This window comes from Enhydra lutris, unplaced genomic scaffold (genome assembly GCF_002288905.1).
Source record: "Enhydra lutris kenyoni isolate GAN:26980312 unplaced genomic scaffold, ASM228890v2 scaffoldscaffold63, whole genome shotgun sequence".
Classification (NCBI taxonomy): domain Eukaryota; kingdom Metazoa; phylum Chordata; class Mammalia; order Carnivora; family Mustelidae; genus Enhydra; species Enhydra lutris.
Window position 1 is genome coordinate 5,249,514 of NW_019154147.1, and position 22,627 is coordinate 5,272,140.

At 34.9% G+C, this 22,627-nt stretch overlaps 1 protein-coding gene across 2 annotated transcripts in view; it reads left to right on the forward strand.

The window, feature by feature from the left end:
* Window positions 1–22,627, forward strand: part of LOC111158833 (RNA guanylyltransferase and 5'-phosphatase) — a 348,867-nt gene that overhangs the window by 187,128 nt on the left and 139,112 nt on the right. For both annotated transcript variants that reach the window (XM_022521114.1, XM_022521115.1), the window contains one exon: window positions 18,836–18,936. In XM_022521114.1, the coding sequence (XP_022376822.1) occupies window positions 18,836–18,936 (101 nt within the window). The remainder of the gene's footprint in view (window positions 1–18,835; window positions 18,937–22,627) is intronic.

A 22,627-nucleotide genomic window follows, 5' to 3' on the forward strand; every position in this document is an offset into this window, starting at 1 on the left:
TATCTTTTCCCCAAATGTGTTATTTTTTACTGAAAAATATAATAATTTCCAAAGAATTGTAATAGTGAAGTGCCAAGAAAGAAAATACACCTTATTTTAAATTTTTTTCCTTGTTCAACTTTTGGAACATAGCTAAATAGTCTTAGCTTGCTTTGTATGAGGAGGAAGAACATCATTTTTTAGTTTTCTTAATAAATAAAATACTGTATTTCCATTGGATTGTGTTGACAAAATAAGCAGCTAAAGATGAATAATTTGTAATCAGTCTCAGTTGGATATAGATATATAATGTTATTGTACAACCAAAGACATGGCTAATGATGATATATTGGTAGCAGAGCAAGGGGAAATAAATATAAATAAGGATTTCACAAAAAATGAATGAATCAGTGAATTCCAGTAGGGTAAATATATAAAGTGTAAAATCAGTTTTTATATAAATGATAAATATTAAACACAATGAATTAAGGATAGTTCTTTCTTACTGATAACGTATGTTTAGTGTTGAAACATTAATGGTAATTTTTTAAAAAAATTGTATTTGGCAGTGGTATGTTTTTAATTTTTGACCAGATAATACAGAAATTCCAATATGTAGTAAAAACACACAGAAGAAGCTCTTGCTCTCACATATCATCTCTCCCTCAGTTACTGACTATTGCTAGTTTTTAACTTTTTGTAGTTTCTTTATGCATTTATGAACAATTACAGATATGTTAATACATTCTTATTCCCACTCTACTTTTCAAGAAAGGTAGCATATTATTTTGCACTTTGCTTTTCAGAATTTGTCCATCCATGTTTTTAAATGTGTATTTTGTTAGTGCTCTAATTTTAGCATCTGGGGACATGTTGGGATCAGCACAAAGATAGAGGTTATTTTAGACATCTCCCATCCCTTATGCTTGAGACAATTCAGAGTTTTAGAAGGAAATATTTAAAAGTACACATTCTGTCAATTAAGAATGAAAAAAATTGATTTTCATTTTGTTGTTGAAGTTTAGTGTTGACTTCAGTGGCTTTTTCTACTGGTAGACCAATTCGTTTTGTAAAAGCTATAAATTGAAATACTCTATAATGAGTACATATTTATACAAGCTATTTTTTTCTGCTTCAAATTGTTTTCTTCTTTCCTCTATTACTCCCATTCATCCTTTGAATGTCAAATTAGGTGTTGCTTGGGGAAGCCAGGTCTGGCTAGGTGAGTGTGACTCTGCCCTGCTACTCTTGTTGGCTCCAAATCATTTAACACCGTATTGTGATTTTTTAGTTATTTTAAGAATTCGTATTTCCCTAATTAGACTATAAATACCATGAAAGCAGAGACCATGTTTGTCTCATTCACAGTGATATTTTTAGTACCTATAACATAGTAGGTTCTCAGAGGATGACTATTAGGTGCTGTGTTTTGTTATGTATACATTCTAAATGTCTCAATTCCTGAGATTCACTGGACTTTCTCTTATTTCTGTTTATATTCATTCTTCTTCCCTATAACTCTCTGTTTAAATTTTACTTCCTTTGAGAAGCTTCTCTTGATCTTTTTGATTATATGCTGTATTCTATATTACATGCCATCTTAGTTCTGAACTGCACATTTGGTATAGTTCACAATCTATTGTAATTGCTTATTTGTCTGTAATCCTCCCATTACCTTCATCTCTCTGGCCTCTAGTGTAGAGGTTAACACAGACCTACTAGTTGATCGGTAGATATTTGTTGGAGAAAAAAAGAATGAATGCATACTCTAGACAGTGGTTCTCAACTGGGGCCATTTTATTTGCCAGATGACATTCGACAATGTCCGGAGACATTTTTGATCATCACAGCTGAGAGGGGGTAAATGTTGGTGCTGGTGTCAGTGAGCACTGGCTAGGGTGCTGCTAAATCTTCTACAATGCACAGGACAGACCTCCCCCAGCCCTGTTCCGTTCCCCAAGCAAACACTTATCTGGACAACAGATGAAGATGTGGAAGTAGTTTTTATCTTAGGTGTATTTGGAGCTCTAGAGGAGTGGGTCATATGCAGTGAGTAACAGTGAAAAAAGGCAGAGAATGGATACTTGAAGAATGTATATTCAAAATTGATTCCAATGTTGAAATTTACCCCAAATGACACAATTTTTAAAATCTCTGATAAATATTTAATGTTAATGTTTCTCTGATGGTTTTTAATGAAGCAGAATAAGCCTGTAGTATTATATATTGACTTTTTTTCACACTCCCCGTCTGCCATGCTCTGTTGTGTGATACTTGTATGTGTTTTCTTTCTGTTCCTTGCTTTCTGTCATTCAAGGGTTCTGTGTGTGTGTGTGTGTGTGTGTTTCATGTTGAGTAATGTAACATGAAATTATAAAATTATTTTTGTTTTGAAGTTTTTGAGAACTTCTTTGCTTCCTGAGATAATTAGAACTCTTGGAGTTATTTTAAAGCCGGATTTATTAAATAACTGATTTACAAAGAAATTGAGTTGTTCTCTTAAACAGAAATATTGACAAGAGGGCAAAATTTCTTCCATGGCCTTCTTTAACTAAATTATCTGCCTTCCAACTGAGAGCACTATCTATCTATTCTTCATAACAACGTTAAGAGCACAGAAGATTGTTCTAGTGGTATATATAGTACAAAATAGTAAGAAGGAGGTTAACATGGTTGATGTATAGAGTAATTAGGTTGCAGGTGTTATTTGTATCTAGAGTTTGATCAACTGTCAGTAGACTACTTTGATTTAGACTTGTGTCTACCAGAGAAGAGGAGAAACTCTGTGAGAGTCTATTAGCTCGAAAAGTTAATGGATTTTTTTAATCATATGACAATAATCTTAGATATTAAGTGGGAATTAATCTGGAGTTGTGGAATGTATTAGCTCATTCCTTCATCTAATAAGTTGGGTGCTTACTATATGTCATATACATTGCTGAGTTTTGGAAATAATAAAAATGGATAAAGTCGTGGTGTCTGCCCACAAAGCACTTGCATTCTGTGGAGAAACTTGACATAGCAGCACGTTACATTACAGTGTATAAGGTGAAAGAGTGCAGACTGATGGAGTAGGGGAGGTTCTCTGGTGGGCCCAGAGAGTAGGGTCAGGGTACATTGGGAGATTAGGCCTATGTTAAAGTTAGGTCTAGATAGTTGGCTTAGTAGGCTTTCACCATTAGTAGAGATGAACTAAGTGGTTTGGCTTCTAAAGAAGTTTAAGTGCTAAGCTCTTTTCCTGCTATCCAGGCCACTTGCCAGTTGCTTTCTCCTCCCACTCATCCCTCCCCACAAAACTAGAGTAATTAGAAAACCACTGACTTAAAATTGGTTTCCTTTGGACCAGTTTTATAATCTTATCTCATCTCCTGACATCATTTATTCCAACCTTTCCAACCTTTAATCATTTGCTTTTGGACAAATGATACATTTTATTATGTTAATGGCATGAAGATTTTTGTACTACTGCGATTTGGGAATTTTTTTGGACAAGTTGTAACCATTCTGGTTTTCAATTTGTTTATCTGTAAAAAGGAGGGGAGTTTATTGCATGTTATCAGGGCCCCTCATTTTTCTAGTATTCTTATACAGGTCTATTAACTGGTCTTGATACTGAGTATTTTTATTTAACCTTTTTTTTTTTTTAAAGATTTTATTTATTTATTAGAGAGATGAGAGAGAGCACACAAAGAGGGGGAGCAGCAGAGGGAGTGGGAGAAGTAGGTTCTCTGTTGAGCAGGGAGCCTAATGTGGGGCTTGATCCTAGGACTCTGGGATCATGACCGGAGCCGAAGGCAGATGATTAACCAACTGAACCACCCAGGCACCCCTAACCTGTCATTATCCCAGTTTCCTTATTGACTAAATTTTAAAATCACTGTAGTTCTGTGGAACTGCCTAGATACAGAAACTAAAGCTGAAGTTTCAGAAGTCTTTGTATAATTATAGTTTTTTTCAGAAGTTGTTTCATTAGGAATGTAAGCCATAGGTTATTTTATATTAAAACAACAGCAAGAAGAAATTAATTAGACTTGTGAATAAGATGGTAGAAATAGTAATCTGAATGTTTTTGAGTAACCTGAATAAACCAAGAAACTAAATCAGTTCTCTTATAATTTTACTCTCAAATTACAACTTCAATTTCCAGAAGTAGCAGTAAAACTTTGTAAGTAAATGAGAAATGTCAGCAAGCTTTTGGGAACTGGGAAATCTCCATTTTCTTCCTCTGAGTCTTTCTATGATACCTCCCCTTACTGTCTCTACCGAGTTTGTCACCTTTCAGAAATGGAATACCAAATGATTGCCTTGACATAGTTTTATTGGGAGAATGGTTCTTCCCCCCGTTTTACATCAACAAGAACAGCATAGAATAGTGAGCCAATTTAGTCTCAGAAAACTTGAACTAACTTCCCCTCAATTCAGATTATGTTCCTGGTCCCATTACTTAGAATCTTGTAACCTGATCGTTTTTAAAAATTCATTTTATGCATTTTTCTTATTCAGGAAAACTTCCTTTCCCCCATCCCTCTGATTTTGATGTCTTTGTTGTACTTCCCTAGCAACTCTTCTTTAGTTTTTTTTTTTTTTAACACCTTTATTATCTCTTGCAGATTAGATTAAAAGCCTCACTGTGGTTGATGTCACTGTTTTGTTACTTTGTGTCTTCTCCAGCTAGTGTGGTACTAGGCACATACTAGGTACTTAGTATTGAATGAATGACTTATCTTCCATACAGGGTATTTATATTTGTCGATTTTGCACCAGAGATATTTGCTATTTGCTTTTCCGTGAAATATGGACAAAGGATCTAACGAAGCCACTAAGTCTGGAGTTGTTTTACTCTTCTGTCCTGTAGCATTATACCTAATTATACCAATTAGGATTTCTTCTGTTTTCCTTAAAACTAAATGCTAGGGCAATAAAAATAAAACTAATATTATGATAAGACCAGGGATCTTTCTTAGCTTCAAGGTGTGATCCTTGTAAAGAAGGCATTCTGTCTCAGGTTTCAGTGTAGGGCCTAGATGGAATATGATAACATAATTGCTGACATTTTACTAGTGGGAATCATAGAGGAGCATAGGGTTACAAAGTATGAGATAGCTCTGCTTTAGATATCATGTTTAAGCAAAATCTATTAACTGCATTTTTACAAGGTAAGGCTCCACTTTGAACTTGCTTAAAATCATGAAGTTAGTTGAGGCAAAAAGAACTAAATATCTTGCCGCTTTTGCTATTGTTACTATAGCTTCCTTTACATTGGAGTTTCTCAGCTTTGGTACCATTGACATTTTGGGCTGGATAATTCTTTTCTGTGAGCAGCTGCCATGTAGGTTTTAAGTTTAGCAACACCTCTGGTCTCTACCCACTAGATGGCAGCATTACTCCCTCCCCTTCCCTAGTTGACAACCAAAAATGTTGGCATGGCCAAATACCGGGGGTCGGGGTGGGGGCTGGGGAGTGGGTAAAATCGCCCCTATTGAGAACCACAACTTTTTCAAATATATCACTTATGCCTCCATTTCATTTCCTCTCTAAGTTTTAGAGACTTCCTTATGGCATATGGCCATCTTTTATCTCTAAGCCAAATTCTGTTCCCATTTGGTAAATACTTTCTCAAATACCTTACTCTGTTGTCTGAATTTGCATTAATTACATTTTTTCCTTAAGAGAATCATGGATAACTCAGGTTATATTGGTAATTGCTTTCAGACATAACCTATCCCCAGTTTTTTACTTAGAACAGTTTACCTGGTAAAGCCCGATTTATTTCTGTAGCACTAAGTATTATATGTATTAAATATAGCTTTGATAATTATTTTTATCTAGATACATGCTAGTGAATTTAATGAAATTAAAATGTATTTCTCCCTAATTAACCCTGATAATTGTAGCTTGAAAGGATGTTTTTGTTTCCATGTTTATAGTTCAGCAAGATTCTGTATTTTAAGTTTGATAACTCATAAATATTTGATTTTATAAATTTTTTCAAACAATTTTATTTTTGTAAAGTGGGAGAGAGAGAGTGAGAGGACGAGTAAGGGGGAAGGGCAGAGGGAAAAGTAGTCTCCCTGCTGAGCAGGGAGCCCAATGGGGGACTTGATCCCAGGACCCTGAGATTATGACCTGAATTGAAGGCAGAGGCTTAACTGACTGAGTCGCCCAGGCACCCATAAATATCTAATTTTAAAAGCTAAGTCCCTGTATTATATAATATCTTTGCCTTTATTATTTTGGGGATCATGAAAAAAGGATTTTTTTGGGTAGTGATTGATATGTGTAGTCTTTCATAAATATTGCTTGTTTAAATCATTTCATAATCTAAATTATTCTATTTAAAAAATATATTCAAATGTACCAGAGATTAATACTCCATAATACATTTAAAAATTTTTCACTTCATTATTTTTATTTATCAAGTATTTATTGAGGATTTTACTAGGTGTTTTGTAGGCACATAATTAGACATGTTTTTTGCAGGAATAGAATTTACATTCTAATAAGTATTTTAATACATTTTACTCATAGAACCTACGTCATGTAGAATTTACATTCAGTAATTGAGAACTATGGTATTTTAAAGTATAATTTTCTAAAATCTATTATGAATTTCTTTAATTTTCATAAAGGTGCTTTGAAATTCCCAATAATATCAAGTCTAGTATTTCAAATTAATAAATGGTTTGGTGTGCAATGAAATGAGGAATGACTTAAATTTCTGAGTTATTGCTGTGAAAAAACAGAATAAGTACATGCTGTTTTCTCATTAGATTGAAGATTGAGTCTTAATTTCCAGAGAGAAGAATTGAAGGATAATTAATGTTTATTATACAAATAATATTATAGATTTAAAATTCTTTACAGAATTTGTCATTAGCTACCTGTTATGAAATATTTTCAAACTGAACACCATTAAACTTTCCTATATTTAATAACTTAGATGGTATTGGTTTTTAAGTGGTCCCATACTCATAGTTGTAAATAAACAGGGAGCGGAAGCAAATTGATGGTTTGTCTCTAAGGATGACATTCCCCTGGAAGAGGTTGTAAATGGTGTTAAGGGGGGGTGCTGACTTTACTTTCTTCCCTTACTTTTTTTTACCCCTCAATAGCAATACCGAACCACTCTCGCCAAAAGGTCTATGATATTTCTGTCAGGCGTGCTTTATTAGAAAAAAGATTAAATTTTATCAGATTGTTTTCATTAGTGGGTTGACAACTGGAAAATTTTACAGTTTTAGCATTTAAAAAACTTTTTATATTCAGTAAGTTTAAAGGGATTTATGTGTTATTATCCCAAAGGAAATATGTTACCTAAATGAATCTTCAGGGCAAAGAAACGGATGAAATTTCCACTGAAATACTATATATTTGATTTTATATTCATTCATGTTTAAACATAAGACTTGGAGGAAATAGCATGTATTCTTAAATTTGCTACAGATAAAATATCTTTCCTTTCAAGGCCAGTGGTTTGTCTTTGTAGTAAAACAAGTCATGCTAAATTTGTCATTATGTGGATTTCTGTTTGAAATAAGTAATCCTGTGACTAGGGTTTTTGCGGTTTTGCTCAGATTTATAAAAATGTATTAGAATGCAATATGACTTTTATATTTAAGAAAAATAATAGTAGTAGGGAATTCTTAGTAATTTTTCCTTCCTGGTGAGTATCTTTCTCATAATACGGCTCCATTCTTAATGCCCTTGCTGAATATATATACTTGCCTCCTCTTCAGTAGATCCTATATTTTTCTACTCCTATGTTTTACCATGTTTACTTAATGCTCAGGTCTACATAAGTGAATATTATCCATCTCTTAAGGCTTATAATGATCATTCCTCTATAATCAGTTACTAATTCACTCAAGTAAAGTATTTCCTCTTTTTACTATGTTCCCAGAATACATTTAAAACATTTTTTTCCCCTATAGTTTCTTTAATTGCATGGATAGCAATAACTTATATCCCCCTCCCCCAGCTCCTCATACCTCTTATCACTATGAATTTGCCTATTCTGGATATTTCATGTAGGTGTAGTCATACAGTTTTTGTGTTTCTGTGTCCTGCTTATTCCACTTAGCATAGTGTTTTTGAGATTCATTCCTTTTGTAACATGTATTAGAACTTCATTTCTTTTTATGGCTGAATATTCCATTGTATGTACATAGCATATTTTGTTTATCCATTCATATGGTGATGGAACTTAGGTTTCCACCTTTTGACTATGGTGAATAATTCTGCGCCAAACATTTGCATATATAAGTATCTATTTGAGTCCCTGTTTTCAATTTTTTGGGCTGTGTACCTAAGTTAGGGTTGCTGAATCATAGGATAATTCCGTGTTTAATTTTTTGAGGAACTATCAAACTGTTATCTGTAGTGGCTGCATCATTTTTTATTCTGTATAGTAATATATGTGGCTTCTAATTTCTCTGTATTCTGTCTAACACTTGTCCCCCTCTTTTAAGACAAATGAAAGCCACCCTAGTAGGTATGAAGTGGTATCCCATTGTGATTTTGATTTACATTATTTTCATGGCTTAGCTTTATGTGCTTATTGGACTTTTTATATCTTCTATGTGGAAATGTCTATTTGATTCAAATGTGGGGCTTATACTCAGGATCCTGATAGCAAGACCTGAGCTGAGTTAAAGAGTTGGATGCTCAACCGACTGAGCACCCCAGGCACCCCTGACAATTTTTAAATTGTATTGTTTGTCTTTTGTTACTGAGTTGTAGGAGTTCTTTATATATTTTGGGTATTAAGTCCTTATTAGATATATGATTTGCATTTTCTCTCCCATTCTGTAGATTGTCTTTTCATTTTCTTGATAATGTCTTATGATGTACAACTTTTTATATTTTTAATCTTTATTTTTTTCATTTTTTCTCATTTTATTTATTTTATTTTATTTCTTTTCAGTGTTCCAGAATTCATTGTTTATGCACCACACCCAGTGCTCCATGCAGTACATGCCCTCCCTAATACCCACTACCAGGCTCACCCAACCCCCCACCTTCCTCCCCTCCAGAACCCTCAGTTTGTTTCTCAGAGTCCATAGTCTCTCATGGTTTGTCTCCCCCTCCGATTTCCCCCATCTCACTTCTCCTCTCCATCTCCCAATGTCCTCCATGTTATTCGTATGCTCCTCAAGTAAGTGAAACCATGTAACTTGACTCTCTCTGCTTGACTTATTTCACTCAGCATAATCTCTTCCAGTCCCATCCATGTTGATACAAAAGTTGAGTATTCATCCTTTCTGATGGAGGCATAATACTCCATTGTATATATGGACCATATCTTCTTCTTTTTTAAAAATAATTTTTAAATTTTTTAAATAAACATATAATGTATTATTAGCCCCAAGTGTACAGGTCTGTGAATCGCCAGGTTTACACACTTCACAGCACTAACCATAGCACATACCCTCCCCAGTGTCCGTAACCCACCCACTCCCTAACATCCCCCCCGCCCGGCAACCCTCAGTTTGTTTTGTGAGATTAAGAGTCTCTTATGGTTTTGGACCATATCTTCTTTATCCATTCATCTGTTGAAGAGCATCTTAGTTCTTTCCATAGTTTGGCGACTGTGGCCATTGCAGCCATGAACATTGGGGTACATATGGCCCTTCTTTTCACTACATCTGTATCTTTGGTGTAAATACCCAGCAGTGCAATTGCAGGGTCATAGGGTAGCTCTATTTTTAATTTTTTGAGGAATCTCCACACTCTTTTCCAAAGTGGCTGCACCAACTTGCATTCCCACCAACAGTGTAAGAGGGTTCCCCTTTCTCTGCATCCTCTCTAACACTTCTTATTTACTGACTTGTTAATTTTGGCCATTCTATCTGGTGTAAGGTGGTATCTCAGTGTGGTTTTGATTTGAATCTCCCTGATGGCTAGTGATGATGAACATTTTTTCATGTGTCTGTTAGCCATTTGTATGTCTTCTTTGGAGAAGTGTATGTTCATGTCTTCTGCCCATTTTTTGACGTGATTATCTGTTTTGTGTGTGTTGAGTTTGAGGAATTCTTTATAGATCTTGGATATCAGACCTTTGTCTGTAGTGTCATTTGCAAATATCTTCTCCCATTCTGTGGGTTGCCTCTTTGTTTTGTTGACTGTTTCCTTTGCTGCACAATAGTTTTTTAATTTGATGAAGTTCAGTTTACCTTTATTTTTTTCTTTTATTTCTTGTGCTTTTTGTCTCATATCTGAGAATCCAAGGTTATAAAAATGTACCCATGTTCTCTTCTAAGAGTTGTATGGTTTTAGTTGTTATATTTAGGTCATTTGTCCATTTAAAAATATATATTTATTTATTTTAGAGAGAGAAAATGTATTTATTATAATTAATTATAAAATTATTTTATTATAATTATAAAATTATTTATTTTATAAATAATTAATTTATTTTAGAGAAAGCCGGGGGAGGGGCAGATGGAAAGGGAGAGAATCTTCAAGCAGACTCCCCACTGGGCATGGAGCTTACTGGAGGACTTGATCCCACAACTCCAAGATCGTGACCCAGAACAAAATCAAGAGTCAGATGCTCAATTGACTGAGCCACCCAAGCCCCAACATTGGTCCATTTTTAATTAGTTTTTTGTATAGTGGGAGATAGCAGTCCAACTTCATTATATTTTGCATGTGGAAATCTAGCTATCCCAGCATCATTTGTTGAAGAGAATATTCTCTCCCCATTGAATGGACTTTGCATCCTTGTTAAAAAAAAAATTCCATTGGCTATTGACATACAAGTTTATTTCTGTACTCTCAGTTCTTTTCCATTGGTCTGTGTCTATCTTTATGCCATTATCTCTGTTTTGACTGATGATAGCCTTGTACTAAGGTTTGAAATTAGGCTGTCTGAATCCTCCAACTTTGTCATTCTCTTTTCAATATTGTTTTGGTTTTCTTGGGTCTCTTGTAATTCTATATGAATATGGGGATCAGCTTTTTTATATCTATGCAAAAGGCTATTGGAATTTTGATAGGGATTATGTTGAATCTACAATACTATTTGGATAGTATTGACATCCTAGCAATATTCAGTCTTCCTAAATTAATACCTAAATTGCGACCATTTCCACTGTGTGATGTGTGTGGGGATTCCCCACATCAACAAGTAATTCTGTGACACCAGCTGGGTGTCCTATAATTCAACTCAATTCTGACACTTTGAGGTAGTATCAGATTCCACAGGTTGAAGACTCAGTCCTCCAAGATTTCTGCCTTCCCCCTTCCCTTTGGATGCCAGTGGCAAGCCCAGTTGTTACCTGTACTTCTGACCAACTGACTATAAATCTGAGGTTTCCATGACCCTCTCCTCAGGTTTGATTAATTTGCTAGATGGAATCCGTCCATAGACAAAGGAATGGGGAAGGGGCACAGAGTTTTCATGCCCTTTCTAGCCTTGCCACCTTCCGCGAATCTTCACATGGTCACCAACCTAGAAGCTCTCGGAACCCTCTCCTTTTGTTGTTGTTGTTGTTGTGTGTGTGTGTGTGTGTGTGTGTGTGTGTGTGTGTGTTTTCCCATGGAGTCTTCATTACATAGGCATGATTGATTAGATCAGTGGCCATTGGTGATTGATCTAATGTCCAGCCCTTCTCTCTTCCCTAGAAGTAAGAGGGGGAGGGACTGAAAATTCCTACCCTCTAATCACATGGTTGGCTGCTCTGGCCACTAGTCCTCAACATTAATTAAGTGCTTTCCAAAATCCACCTCACTTGACAGAACAAAAGACCTTTATTGTACTCATCACTTAGAGAATTCCAAGGGTTTTAGGAGCTCTATACCAGAAGCAGGATGAAGACCAAATATATATTTCTTACTATAAATCACAATATCACACTATGTATGAACACTGGCTGTTTTCCAACTTTTAGGTCTTTAACTTTTTCAGTAAGGTTTGGCAGTTTTCAGTATATAGCTCATTTACTTCCTTGGTTGAATTTATTCCTAGGAATTTTGTTCTTTTAGATGTTATTATAAATGGAATTGCTTTCCTTTTTGGATTGTTTTCATTGCTGTTGTATAGAAACACAATTGATTTTTATATTGATAATTCGACCACAATATTAAATTGTGAGGAATGAATTTAAGAAAAGTTGTCTTAAGATTTGTATATTGAAAACCAGACAAAGTTGTTGAGAAAATTTTGGAAGACCTAAATAAATATATTTGCTGTGTTCATGAATTGGAAGATTCAGTGTTAAGATGCCATGTCTCCCCAAATCGACCTTTTGATTCAGTGCAATCTTAAATAAAATTCCAGTAGATTTACTTTTTATAGAAATTGATCAGCCGATTTTTAAATTTGTGTGGAAATATAAATGCAACCTTAGCTAAGAGGGTTTGGGAAAACAAAGTTTAAGGACTGACACAATGAGATTTCAAAACTTACGATACAGCCACAATAATTGAGACTTCCCATGTTTACTGCAGCATTATTCATAGTAGCCAAGATATGGAAACCACCCAAGTGTCTATCAACAGATGAATAGATAAAATATAGTGTGTGTGTGAGTGTGTGTGTGTAACACACACATACACACACATAGATATATAGAATATTATTCAGTCTTAAGGAAAGAAGGGAATCCTGCCATTTGTGACAACATGGTTGAAGGTGAAGTACTTTATGCTGAATGAATAAGCTAGACAAATATCACATGATCTCACATATAAATGGAATCTTTTAACAGAAAAAAAGAAAAGTTGAACACATCATAACAGAGAGAGGACATGGTTACTAGAGACGGGATAGGTGAGAAGAGAAGATACTGATCAAAGGGTAAAAACTTTCTATCACAAGCTCAATAAATTCTAGAGGCTTAATATGAACATGGTGACTATGGCTAATAATACGTATACTTGAAATTTCCTAAGAGAGTAGATCTTAAATGCTCTTGCCATATGCCCACAATAATGAAATTATGTGAGTTGATGGATATGTTAGCTTGATTGTGGTAATCATTTCACAGTTTATACATATATCAAAACATCATGTTATACAGAACTTAAATTTTTTCTCAGTCATAGCTCAGTAAAGCTGGAAAAATTGATTTTGGGCTTCATTAAAATAAAAAGAATTACTCATCAAAAGAAATTAAGAAAATGAAAAGGCAAAACAAAGACTGGTAGACAATATTTGCAGTATATACATTCCACCAAGGTTATTTATTCAGAATATATAAACAACTCTTATAAGCCAGTAAAAGGAGATAACCCTTTAAGAACAAGGGTAAAGTTTTGAATAGACACTTTACCAAAGAAGATACACAGATAGCAAATAAGCACATTAAAAGATCTTTATGATCTTCTGTCATATACCAGAAAGAAACAGAGACAATCTACAGAAACAGAGACTTTACAGGCAATACAGTGGCACTAAGTTCATATGTTTTAATAGTTACTCTGAATGTAAATGGGCAAAATGTTCCAACCAAAAGACTCTGGGTATCAGACTGGATAAGAAATCAAGAACCATCCATATGCTGTCTACAAGAGACTCGTTTTAGACCTAAAGACACCTCCAGACTGAAAGTGAGGAGGTGGAGAACCATTTACCACACTAATGGACGGCAGAAGAGAGCTGGGGCAGCAATCCTCATATCAGATGAACTAGATTCTAAACCAAAGACTGTAATAAGAGTGGTAGAGGGATACCGTATCAAAATTAAAGGGTCTATCCATCAAAAATATCTAGCAATTGTAAATATCTATGCCCCCAGTGTGGGAGCAGCCAGTTATATAAACCAATTAATAACCAAAGTAAAGAAACACATTGATAATACATTAATAGTCAGGGACTTTAACACCCCACTCATAGCAATGGACAGGTATCTAAGCAGAAGATCAACACAGAAACAAGGGCTTTGAATGACACCCCTGGACCAGATGGACTTCAGAGTTACATACAGAACAGTTCATCCCAAAGCAAAAGAATACCCATTCTTCTCAAGTACGCATGGAAGTTTTTCCAGAATAGGTTACATCCAGGGTCACAAATCAGGTCTCAACTGATGCCAAAAGATTGAGATTATTTCTTGCATATTTTCAGACCACAGTGCTCTGAAACAAACTCAGTCACAAGAAGAAATTTGGAAGGAACTCCAACACTTGGAGGTTAAAGAGCATCCTACTAAAGAATGAATGGGTCAACTAGAAAGTTAAAGAAGAATTTGAAAAATTCACAGAAACTAATGAGAATGAAAGCACTTTGGTTCAAAACCTTTGGGATATAGCAAAGGTGGCCCTAAGAGGGAAGTACATAGCAATATAAGCCTCTCTCAAAAAATTAGGAAACTCCAAAATATACAAGCTATTGTATACTTGGAGAAAGAAAAGCAAATAAAGCCTAAACCAAGCAAGAGAAATAATAAAGATTAGAGCAGAAATCAGTGAAATAGAAACCAGAAGACCAGTAGAACAGATCAATGAAAGTAGGAGCTGGTTCTTTGAAAGAATTAATAAGATTGATAAACCTCTGGCCAGACTTATCCAAAAGAAAAGAGAAAGGACCCAAATTAATAAAATCACAAATGAAAGGAGAGATCACAACCAACACTGAAGAAATACAATTATAAGAACATATTATAAGAAACTATATACTAACAAATTCAGCAATCTGGAAGAAATGGATGCTTTCTTGGAAACTTAGAAACTACAAAGACTGAAACAGGAAGAGGTAGAAAATCTGAACAGACCCATGACCAGCAAGGAAATTAAAGCAGTATTCAAAAACCTCCCCAAAAAACGAGCCAGGGCCAGGGGGATTCTACCAAACATTTAAAGTCAGGGGAATTCTACCAAACATTTAAAGAAGAAATAATAACCTATTCTCCTGAAGCTGTTTCAAAATATCGAAATGGAGGGAAAACTTCCAAACTCCTTCTGTGCGGCCAGCATTACCTTGATCCCAAAACTAGACAAAGACCCCATCTAAAAGGAAAATTAAAGACCCATATCCCTGATGAACATGGATGCAAAAATTCTCACCAAGATACTAGCCAGGAGGATCCAACAGTACATTAAAAGGATTATTCACCATGATCAAGTAGGATTTATTCCTGGGCTGCAAGGATTCAGCATCTGTAAATCAATCAATGTGATACACTACATAAATAAAAGAAAGGACAAGAACCATATGATCCTCTCAACAGATGAAGAAAAGTATTTGACAAATTATAGCTTCCTTTCTTGATTAAAATGCTTCACAGTGTAGGGACAGAGGGAACATATCTCAATATCATAAAAGCCATCTATGAAAAGCCCACAGTGAATATCATTCTCAATGGGAAAAAATGGAGAGCTTTTCCCCTAAGGTCAGAGATGTCCACTATCACCACTGCTATTCAACATAGTATTAGAAGTCCTAGACTCAGCAGTCAGACAACAAAAAGTAAAAGGCATCCGAATCAGCAAAGAAGAAATCAAACCCTCACTCTTTGTCGATGACACAATACTCTGTGGAAAACCCAAAGGACTCCACCCCAACACTGATAGAACTCATATAGGAATTCAGCAACATGGCAGGACATAAAATCAATGCACTGAAATCACTTGCATTTCTATACACTAACAATGAGGCACAAGAAAGAGGAATTAAGGAATCGATCCTATTTATAATTGCATGGAAAACCATAAGATACCCAGGAATAAACCTAACCAAAGAGGCAAAGAATCTGGACTCAGAAAACTATAGAACACTTATGAAAGATATGGAGGAAGATACAAAGAAATGGAAAAATGTTCCATGATTATGGATTGGAAGAACAAATATTATTAAAATGGCTATGCTACCTAGAGCAGTCTGTTCAATGCAGTCCCTACCAAAATACCATTGACATTTTTCACAGAGCTGGGCTAACAATCCTAAAATTTGTATGGATCCAGAAAAGGCTCCATATAGCCAGGGGAATGTTGAAAAAGAAAACCAAAGCTGAGGGCATCAGAATGCCTGACTTCAAGCTCTAGTGCAAAGCTGTGATCATCAAAACAGCACAATACTGGCACAAACAGACATTTAGATCAGTGGAACAGAATAGAGAACCCAGAAATGGACCCTCAACTCTATGGTCAGCTAATCTTCAACAAAGCAGGAAAGAATATCCAATGGAAAAAAGTCAGTCTCATCAATAAATGGTACTGGGAAAATTGGACAGCCACCTGCAGAGGAATGAAATGGGACCATTCTCTTATACTGTACACAAAGAAACTCAAAATGGATGAAAGACCTAAATGTGAGACAGGACTCTATCAAAATCCTAGAGGAGACCACAGGTACTAACCTCGTTGACCTTGGCCACAGCAACCTCTTGCAAGATACATCTCTAAGGCAAGGGAAACAAAAACAAAAATGAACTATTGGGACTTCCATCAGGATAAAAAGTTTTGCACAGCAAAGGAAGCAGTCAACAGAACTAAAAGGCAACCTATGGAATGGGAAAAGATATTTGCAAATGAGATCAGATAAAGGGCTGGTATCCAAGATCTATAAAGAACTTAACAAACTCAGCATCCAGAGAACACATAATCCAGCCAAGAAATGGGCATAAGACATGGAAAGACACTTCTCCAAAGAAGACTTACAGATGTTCAGCAGACACATGAAAAAATGCTCCACATCATTTGCCATCAGAGAAATACAAATCAAAACCACAATGAGATATCACCTTACGCCGGTTAGAATGGCTAAAATTAACAGGGCAGGGAACAACAAATATTGGCAAGGATGTGGAGAAAGGGGAACCCTCTTACAGTTTTGATGGGAATGCAAGCTGGTACAGCCATTTGGAAAACAGTATGAAGGTTCCTCAAGGAGTTAAAAATAGAGCTACCCTATAACCCAGCAATTGCACTACTGATATTTACCCCAAGGATACAATTGTAGTGGAAAGAAGGGCACATGCACCCCAATGTTCATAGCAACAATGTGCACTATAGCCAAACTGTGGAACAAGCTGAGATGTCCTTCAATAAGTGAATGGATAAAGAAGATGTGGTTCATATATACAATAGAATATTATTCAGCCATCAGAAAGGATGAATACCTACCATTTACATCAATGTGGTTGGGACTGGAGGGAATTATGCTAAGTGAAATAAGTCAAGCGGAGAAAGACAATGACCACATGGTTTCACTCACATGTGAAATGTAAGGAATAACGCAGAAGATCATAGGGATGGGGAGGGAAAACTGAATGGGAAGAAATCAGAGGGGGAAACAAATCATGAGAGACTCTTGACTCTGGGAAACAAACTGAGGGTTGGGGAATGGGAAGTGGGTAGGAGGATGGGGTAAATAGGTATGGGCATTAAGGACGGCACATGATGTGATGAGCAGTGGGTCTTATATGCATCTAATGACTCATTGAACATTATATCAGAAAATAATGTATTATATGTTAGCTAATTGAATTTAAGTAAAAAATGAAAAAAAAAAATGAAGAAAAGATCTTTCATTGGAGAAACACAAATTAGAATTATGAGATACGCTTCTGAATTAAAATGACCAACAGTACCTAGTCCTGGAGTTGATACAGAGCAAATTGCCCTCTCATATATTACTGGTGGGAATGGAAAATGTTATGGCCACTTTTTAAAACAATTTGATGGTTTCTTATTTTGTTAAATATATATTTACCATGTGACCCAGCCATTTTGCTCCCAGATATTTACCCAAGTTAGGAAAACATGTTGACAGAAATGTTCACAGCAATATCACTCATAATTGCCTAAACCTGGAAACAACCCAAATAGGCATTAGTCTGTAAATGCGTAAGCAGTTTGTGGTATATACATAAAATGGAATCCCATTTAGTAGTAAAAGGGAACAAACTGCTTATATATGCACCAGCACTGATAGATCGCAAAACCTTAGGTTAAGAATTTCTTATGAATTCTAGAACAGGCACAGGTATAGAGTAAGAAGAAGGTCTCTGTTGCCAGAGAGTTGGAAGGAATTGAATGCAGAATTGAGTGCCAGGAGGGAACTTTGGGGTGATTGAGTGCTATATATCATTATTTTGATAGTGGTTATAGACTTGTATCCATGTGTTAAAAGTCAGTTGTTAGGGGTATCTGGGTGGCTCAATCTGGTAAGAGTCTACCTTTGGCTCAGGTCAAATGGATGGAGCCCCATGTTGGGCTCCCTGCTTATCCAAGAATCTGCTTCTCCCTCTTCCTCTGCCCCTCTCCATGTCCTTTCTCTCTCTCAAATAAATAAAAATCTTAAAAAAAAAATCATTCCTTAATTTTATTCTTTGTGAATTATCTCACAAGAAAGCTGAATAAGAAAAAGCAACTTTTAAATAAATGATCAAACTCCCTTTAAGTCATAGAATGATTGGAGAGAATAACAGGTTTCATTTTTTTTCTGGACTTTCACAAACAAGGGTCTGCATGCTTTGGCAGAAAACGGAGAAAGGCTATCACCAAGCAGGTAGGTATCTAGCTTTGCTCATCAGTTGGAGATAAAACTTAAATTCAGAAAAGAAGTAGTAATTTTGCTTAAAATAAAATAAAAATAAAATTTCACTTAAGAGTCTCAAATTTCCAGTTATAAAATAAGTAAGTCACAATGAGGAAAAGTACAGCCTAGGGACTATAGTCAGTAATACTGTAATAACTGTGTGGTGACAGATGGTAACTGCACTTTTTGTGGTGAGCAGTGTGTTTGTAGAATATGTAAAACTGTCAAACTGCTATGTTGCATACCTGAAATGTACATAACATTGTATATCAACTATACTTCAGTTTAAAAAAGTACAAAGCATACTATAAAAACTAGTTGATATATTTAACTTTTTAGCTTCTTATTAACCATTGTCATTTTAATTCATTTTAGAAATACAAACCTGGTCGATGTGATGATATTTTGAAATGGAAGCCTCCCAGTCTAAATTCCGTGGATTTCCGCCTAAAGATAACAAGAATGGGAGGAGAAGGGTAAGTATGCACTTTTGCCACCATTTTTACATGAAATAATGCTGTTTGTATAAGGCTTCACTGTTTACTGGATACTTGACATATACTTTACCCCCTCAAAAGTAAAATACTTTATTTTTACAATATACATACATACCTGTACATCTGATTTTCAGCTGTTAGAACTAACATTTTGTATCCTAACATCTGATTTTTAGCTGTAAGAGCTACTAACATTTTGGTCTTCAAAAGTACAGGTATTTCTAATACAAAAAAATGAACTTTGTTAAATTGTAAAAGTGAAGATAGATTTTGCTTGACAATTCCTGCCAACTGAATTACAAATTAAGATATGATCATCGTTGTTACATCTAAGTGTTTTGAAGTAGGTCTTTTTTACTTCAAAAGAAACTACTTCAGGCTGGCATTTGGATAGCAAAAACATTTCTTCATGGTTTAATTGTTGACTTTCATTAAGATGTTTCATAATTAGGGGCACCTGGGTAGCTCAGATGGCTAAGCATCTGCTTTTGCCTCAGGCCCTGATCTCAAGGTCCTGGGATCAGGCCCCACAACGGGGGCACATAGAATGTATTACTAGTTTTAGAGGTAGGCTTCAGTGATTCATCAGTCTTAGGTAATATCCAGTACTTATTACATCACATGCCCCACTTAATGTCCATCACTGCATCCTCCCACCTCCTTCCCCTCCAGCAACCCTCAGTTTGTTTCCTATGATTAATAGTCTTTTATGGTTTGTCTTCCTCTCTGATTTCATCTTGTTTTATTTTTCCCTCCCTTTCTCTATGCTCTTCTGTTCTGTTTCTCAAATTCCATTTACAGCGAGATTGTATGATAATTGTCTTTCTCTGATTGACGATTTCACTCAGCATAGTACCCTCTGGTTCCATCCAGGTCATTGCAGATTGCAAGATTTCATTTTTTTTTTGACGGCTACATAGTATTCCACGGTATATATACATACCACATCTTCTTTAGCCATTCATCTGTTGATGGACATCTGGGCTCTTTCCATAGTTTGGCTATTGTGAACATTGCTGCTATAAATATTGGGGTGCAGGTGCCCCTTTGGATCACTATATTTGTATCTTGGAGGTAAATACCTAGTAGTGCCGTTGCTGGGTTGTAAGGCCTTGTGTGTGTTTTATTGATGTTTTGTTGAGTTTTGAAAAATTATTTTGTTTTGCTTTTTACAGATTATAATTCTTAGCATTGAAAAGCTACATGAGGCTGTATATAGAATGTGCATTTTCTAGGTAGCAAAAATGTTAATACTAATTTTTTTCTTGCAGTTACCCACTGCAGTTAAATACAGCAAAATGTTTAGTAGTTTGTCATCCCAGTTTTGCTTTCTTCTTAGTATATTTTAAACTATATTTTGTTCTTTGAAAATTTCACCTATTTTTAAATGACTTCTTACAAAAAAAGAGGAATTACTTTTAATTCTGGTACATCTTTAAAACACACCACAATATCAATACTTAAGATGATTTTATGATAGGAATGTGTAAGTTATATTTGTGTAGGTACATAATTTATTTATGTAACATGGGTGTCAGTTTTCAAAAATAGGGTATTTAATATGAAATACAGTGTAATAACTATTATATAAAGCATGTATTATTCAGTTAGCCAGAGTAGTATGCTTTTTTAATATAAAGAATGTTATATATTATAGCAGTTTTCACTAAATAAATGAGCTTACATCTAATGCCTATGTTAGATGCTGTATGTTAGAGGGCATTTTCAGAAATACGCCTTTAATAGTTGGAAAGGAGAGTAGCCATTTATCTAACTTGTAAGAATCTGAGCATGTGACGAGTGTAAGTGGTTTAAGATATTAAAATACCACAAGACAAGCTCATTTCTTTTCTTGATTGCACTTCTAAATATTTCTAAATCTAAAAGCTAATCTAATCTAAAGCTTAGAACGGAGTGGAATGTCTTAAAAAGTTCAATATAAGTACCAATCCTTGAAAATGTTTCTGGTTGCTTTTTTTTTTTTTTTTTTAATGAAGTCTTAGATTTTCAAAGTATGTTTTTAAGTTTTATCTAGCTGCATTACAGCAATAAAGTGGGTATAGTAGAGATTCTTGTTAGTTTAAAATTTAATACAAATAGAAAAATGTATTGTTAAATGCCTTGTCAATGGCAATTAAAATCTAAACTTTACCTTTTTTTTTTTTTTAAAACTCCTTTTAGTATCATTTCTAAAGTATATTAACTTTGATTTATCATGGCCTAAAATAACTCTTATATATCTTAGCTATTCACATTGTATTGAACTTTATAGACATACAATAGAGATTTTTATTTGAGATCTGTATGGTGTTTTAAAAAATATTACGGGTTTATATTAACTTCTCTATAACCAGAAACTGTGATCATTGTTTCAAAAGCTAGAATTACAAAGGTCTGTTCTGAAAAGTGCAAACTCTTGAGTACAATGTCAGTGGCTTATAGTGAGTAGTATACCTTTATCATTTTTGCAGCCTAGTAGTTTAGAGCACAGATTCTAGAGTCAGACCGCCTGGGTTTAAATATCCTTATTAGCTGTGTGACTTTGAGCACATTCCTTTTTTCTGTGCCTTATATTCCTCATTCATAAAATAGAAGTTGACCTCATAAGACTTAAGAAATAAAAGGATTAAATAAGCTAATATATGTACAACAGATGGCACATGGTGAGCATTTAAATGTTTGCTGTCGTTTTTAATTAAAATAGAAATTAAAGTCCATATTTCCTTTTTGTTGCTCCTGCAATTCTTTTGTTTGCTGAACTGTGTAAGTTCAATTTTCTATGTGAATTATTTCCCATTTGATTGCAATCCCTATTAATTTTTCCCTTTTAAAATGAATATATCTTCATCTTATTTGTGTAATTAATCATAAATTGTTAAACACCTGGAGAGCGAGAACATAAAGTCACAAAACTTATTTGTAGGTTTTTTTGGTAACAAACATCTTAAAATAACCTTGGCAATATGTGTAGTGGTTAAGAACACAGGTCTAATGGTTAAGAATGTGGGTTCTTGGCCCAGCCTGCACAGAATCAAATCCTAGCTCCAGTCCTTTCTTGCTGCTGTTACTTTCTTACTAATCTTTCTAAGCTTCCTCATCTGTAAAGTGCCCACAGTAATAGTTTTTATCTCTTGTTGTGAAGATTTGCTTATATTCTATAAAATTTGCAGGAGTTAACAAAGTAAATATGGGTTCTGCCGTTATAGACTGGTATTTACGAGCTATTGAGTTAAAATGCAAAAATACTGCTTTTTGAGATTTGGTAGGGATTAAATAAAATGATACATGTGAAGAATACACAATAGAATCTAATGTTTATTTTTGTCATTTTTGATGGTTATAGTTATTAATTTAACCTCAGCAGACTGTGTAGTTATATCATGGATTAAAAGTATGCCCTGCATAATCATGTGGGGGGGGAGTGCTCTGAAGGAAGAAGCTGCACTTTTCTGTGAAAAGACAAAGATGTTTGCTCTTTCTAATAGAAAATTCTAAAATCACAGTGAAGTTTAAGTTTTCATCCATCAAGTTGGCAAATATTAACAATGTTTCTTTTGATTGGGTTGACTGGGGTGTGAGCAAACAGACACTCTGCTATTCTGTCTGATAGGAATGCAGATTGGTACAACTCTTCTAGTAGGCGATAAGGTAGCATATGTCCTGAGGAAGT